The sequence below is a fragment of the Procambarus clarkii genome, chromosome 51 (assembly GCF_040958095.1).
Source record: "Procambarus clarkii isolate CNS0578487 chromosome 51, FALCON_Pclarkii_2.0, whole genome shotgun sequence".
Lineage (NCBI taxonomy): Eukaryota > Metazoa > Arthropoda > Malacostraca > Decapoda > Cambaridae > Procambarus > Procambarus clarkii.
The window spans coordinates 8,043,159-8,048,329 of NC_091200.1; the positions used below are offsets into that span (position 1 = coordinate 8,043,159).

At 47.3% G+C, this 5,171-nt stretch overlaps 1 protein-coding gene across 1 annotated transcript; it reads right to left on the minus strand.

The window, feature by feature from the left end:
* Positions 1 to 389: 389 nt before the first annotated feature.
* On the minus strand, positions 390 to 4,814 carry LOC138351969 (neurofilament heavy polypeptide-like). The gene is made up of 3 exons (XM_069304142.1): positions 4,629 to 4,814; positions 1,088 to 1,248; positions 390 to 975 (listed from the first exon to the last, which is right to left on the minus strand). Exons 1-3 carry the CDS (start codon positions 4,812 to 4,814, stop codon positions 390 to 392), a joined length of 933 nt encoding a protein of 310 aa, XP_069160243.1.
* Positions 4,815 to 5,171: the final 357 nt, after the last annotated feature.

The following is a 5,171-nucleotide window of genomic DNA, read 5'->3' on the forward strand; positions in this document are numbered from 1 at the left end:
ACACAATCTGGTCAGAGACCGGGCCGCGAGGACGCTGATCCTCGGAACCATCACAAGGTTGCATACAAAGTAGGTAAGCTGATCTTAATGAAAACACTCATCCGCCACCTAAGTAATGCTAACACGAGTGACGTTGCGAGAGTCAAGTTTCTAGCCTGTACAGGATTATTTCCTCGATAACACAAAGAGCCGTGTATGGTGTGAGTGGGCGCCTCGCTCGCACGCCCCCAACCCTTCCTGGCACGAGGGGAACTGCTCACCTGAAGAAAAAACAGCGCCAGTAAATACAAATATCTATGAGAAGAGAGCAATGTGCATCACAGCGCAGGCAAAGCCACCCACGAACCCCTGTAACACAGTGAAAAAGGTGAGGCAGGACCAGCCGTGATTTACACTGCAGAGCTTGCTCTTGCCGGGGACAGAGCTTGCTCTTGCCGGGGAACAGAGCTTGCTCTTGCCGGGGACAGAGCTTGCTCTTGCCGGGAACAGAGCTTACTCTTGCCGGGGCACAGAGCTTGCTCTTGCCGGGGACAGAGCTTGCTCTTGCCGGGGGACAGAGCTTGCTCTTGCCGGGGCACAGAGCTTGCTCTTGCCGGGGCACAGAGCTTGCTCTTGCCGGGGCACAGAGCTTGCTCTTGCCGGGGACAGAGCTTGCTCTTGCCGGGGACAGAGCTTGCTCTTGCCGGGGGACAGAGTTTGCTCTTGCCGGGGCACAGAGCTTGCTCTTGCCGGGGCACAGAGCTTGCTCTTGCCGGGGCACAGAGCTTGCTCTTGCCGGGGACAGAGCTTACTCTTGCCGGGGCACAGAGCTTGCTCTTGCCGGGGCACAGAGCTTGCTCTTGCCGGGGACAGAGCTTACTCTTGCCGGGGCACAGAGCTTGCTCTTGCCGGGGCACAGAGCTTGCTCTTGCCGGGGCACAGAGCTTGCTCTTGCCGGGGCACAGAGCTTGCTCTTGCCGGGGCACAGAGCTTGCTCTTGCCGGGGACAGAGCTTACTCTTGCCGGGGCACAGAGCTTGCTCTTGCCGGGGCACAGAGCTTGCTCTTGCCGGGGCACAGAGCTTGCTCTTGCCGGGGACAGAGCTTACTCTTGCCGGGGCACAGAGCTTGCTCTTGCCGGGGCACAGAGCTTGCTCTTACCGGGGCACAGAGCTTGCTCTTGCCGGGGCACAGAGCTTGCTCTTGCCGGGGACAGAGCTTGCTCTTGCCGGGGCACAGAGCTTGCTCTTGCCGGGGACAGAGCTTGCTCCTGCAAGGTTAGTGCAGAACTGTGAGGTCAAGTGCGCTTAGGACTCCTCACCAGTCACTTCAACACCACAACTCACACCTCCCCCCCAAGAACTTCAACGGTCATGGACGCCACAACTAATCCAACGACGAACCAGACCGCAGACACATCGGCAATAACGAACACACACTACCGAGAGCGACGACTTTTGTGTTGGTTAAGACCGTCTGGTGAATACTGAGTGAGTTTCTCCCTCGCCCAGCTTGATGAATGAAGGTCATAGTTTATCCTCTTAACACACTGGATATGTAAAACAAGAAATACCCTTTAATTGGATACGGAAAGTCGATATCACCGTTGGGGGGGATTAGGTTAGGGACTCTCCTAAGCAGGGCTATTCAGACAGGCGGAGGGAAGACTGTTCCTTGCTCCTTAATTAAGGGTGAAGTCTAAACATGGGCTGACATAGATGCTCGCTCATCTTAGCACACGCAACATAAGAGAGAACAAAAAATCATTAGCAACTATAAGAAACTATGCCTGATCTCACCATGAACTTTTGGTTTATGTGGAAGAAATTGCAAATGAAATGAAGACTATGTTACACTGTCAAGCAGAGTAACGCTTCATCCAAAATCTTGAAGCAAAAACCAAAACAGGATACCATTGTCTTACACGGGAAAGAAAATACAATGACCATGGAGGGAAACAAAGGGGTGCAACTCGTCCATTATTGCGGCCACACAACCAGGGCGTGCAGCCAACTGATGCTGCAAGGTGATGCAACGAGATGATGCAGCGAGGGATGCAGCGAGGGATGCAGCGAGGGACAGCAGTGAGATGAAGCAGCAAGATGATGTAGCGAGGGGCAGCACCAAGGTAAAGTACCAAGGTAAAGTAGCGAGGTAAAGTAGCGAGGTGAAGCAGCAATATAAAGCAGCGATAAAGACACATTCTACCGACGGGAGACATCTCCCGTCCACGAGGCTCACCATAGCCCGTGCTACATGGACACTTCGTTCCGAGTAGCTAAATCTGAAACAACAACACATTCTACACACTACCCCGCTCCTGTGCCAGGTAAGTCCACTATGAGCTCACCATAGTCCGTGCTACTTGCAACTTTTTGTTCCCAGTAGCTGAATCTAAAACAACAACACACATTCTGGCTATTCATTCGCTCCTTCGACCAGTTCCTTTTCGTCCACAGTTATTGAGGTTGTCGGCTGCAGCCGTGTTGTATCAGCTTATAGATTCACTGACTCTCTTCTATCCGTGTTTCCTTAGTTATCTCTGTTACGCTGCTGTTGCCTCACTATTTGTATTATTATATTTAAGCATATCAGCATTTATGCAGCCACCCTAGACTATATATACACAGGGTTACATGGTGAGTGTCGAGAGCTGACTACGTCATGCTAACAACATATGTTGCTCTCACAGGAAGGTTGGTCACACAGGGCCATGGGACGCAACCTTCCAGGCATTATGAGGATATCGTCACCACCACGGGAATGATCAAAGTACCAATAACACTAAAGAAAAAGTCCCCATTTCACAGTGAAACACCCAGGAGAATACTTTCCTTACTCTCCTTTTACTCTAATTCCCTCCACCTCTTATCCCTCTCCCTTCCTTCACTTCTTTCCTTCGTTTTCTTTCTCGTGCAGTAGTGTGTATTTTTATTATTATATATATATATATATATATATATATATATATATATATATATATATATATATATATATATATATATATATATATATATATATATATGTTACAGCAAGATGGGCAAGTCATACAGAGTCCTGATTATAGCTGTGAATGATAAAGTGTTAGGATGAAGTATTAAATATGGTTTCCACATCTGCTACTTCATCTCCACAGGTCCCAAGATGCAAGCTTGACAAGCTACGGGAACTTTCTTGATTACCTGACATTCTGTTGCCTTTTAAAATTTGCAACCCTACCTTGAGGTGCTAGGCTGAAGGTAGTTAGACTTTTAGTCATGCACATGTTACCTTCATCGTGGTGATTATGGACGCTAATGTTAGCATTACCTACTAACGTGATTATGGTCGCTAATGTTAGCATTACCTACTAACGTGATTATGGTCGGTAATGTTAGCATTACCTACTAACGTGGTGATTATAGTCGCTAATGTTAGCATTACCTACTAACGTGATTATGGTCGCTAATGTTAGCATTACCTACTAACGTGATTATGGTCGCTAATGTTAGCATTACCTACTAACGTGGTGATTATAGTCGCTAATGTTAGCATTACCTACTAACGTGGTGATTATGGTCGCTAATGTTAGCATTACCTACTAACGTGATTATAGTAGCTAATGTTAGCATTACATACTAACGTGATTATGGTCGCTAATGTTAGCATTACCTACTAACGTGATTATAGTAGCTAATGTTAGCATTACATACTAACGTGATTATAGTCGCTAATATTAGCATTACCTACTAACAAAGGATCTTACAACCTAATGGCGTTACAGCTGTATTACCGTATGTTTGGATTACACGTGCGTCCTCACATATACAAATCATCTTGTTTAAATATATTGCACGTGTTTGCAAGCGTTTGGTATTGCAATCCCACGAAAACAGATCAAAGGCCAAGCCTCCAGCCACCACACTTGCCACCTGTAAAGCTCTCCATTCCACAGTAATCACGAATAAATTAATGAAGGCATTGCAGGCGATGAGTCACAATAACGTGGCTGAAGAATGTTGCCACGTTATGAAGTATGTATGGTGTAATAATGAAGGCATGTTGCCACGTTATGAAGTATGTATGGTGTAATAATGAAGGCATTATTACAAAATAATTCTAATAGAGTAAACGAATCACCGAGTAAAAAAAAGATCAACAAGCAATACAAAACTCATCCAGTTGTTAAAGCCATCACTGTACGATGAATGAACCCAAGAATAACTGTATGCAAAAGCTTCCGCAAATACCCGTGTAAATAAAAACAAATGAGTATGAGTAGCCCAATGGACACCAAATAACTCCATTGAGTAAAGACAACACAATGTTGTTGACAGGTTGGGGGAGGGGGGATACAGGAGGGAGGGGGGATACAGGAGGGAGGGGGGATACAGGAGGGAGGGGGAATACAGGAGGGGAAATACAGGAGGGGAAATACAGGAGGAGGGGAAATACAGGAGGAGGGGAAATACAGGAGGAGGGGAAATACAGGAGGAGGGGAAATACAGGAGGAGAGGGGAAATACAGGAGAGGGGAAATACAGGAGGGGGAATGAAATTCAAGTGCAAATTGCCTTTTCAACCGTGGGTGAATTACCTGAGCAAAAAGGTAAGAGAGGTTTATGTGATTAACTGAGGGAAGGTGAGGGGAGGCGGCCAGCCAAGCACAAACCAGATTAAGTCTCGGCAGATCCCAAGAGGTTTCTCGTGTTGCTGATTTGTCCGTCACCCGCTGAGCACTGCTAACACGCCCGTGATTGACTGATGAAGATGAAGTCACCCCCCGAGGCGGCACGGGCATGAGTAACCCGCAGGTGGTAGGTGGTTGGTGTGAATGTTGTCTCTGGTCGTGTGACATCTTCATGTGTCTCTGGGTCTGGAAAGACGTGGCCGGGGGCGGGGCAGAGACACGCACTTTGACACGTGCGTGCGTGCGTGCGTGCGTGCGTCTGCCTGCCTCCTGGTGCGTTCACCTTCCTATATTTTCAGGGCGAGCTTCAGTGCCTGGGTCCAAGCCTTTCAATCGGCAATTTTTAACCCTATTACTTATCACATCTACTTTTCAAACGCTACATAAAGTACAAACTTAAGCCGTTCAAGTGTGTTCTACTTGTTCACTAACATCAACATGCCATAACATCTTATACTGGCGCTGTTCACCGTTGAGTGTGATTATTCTCTAATCAGACCTGAAAGATTTGAATAATGTAGTTTT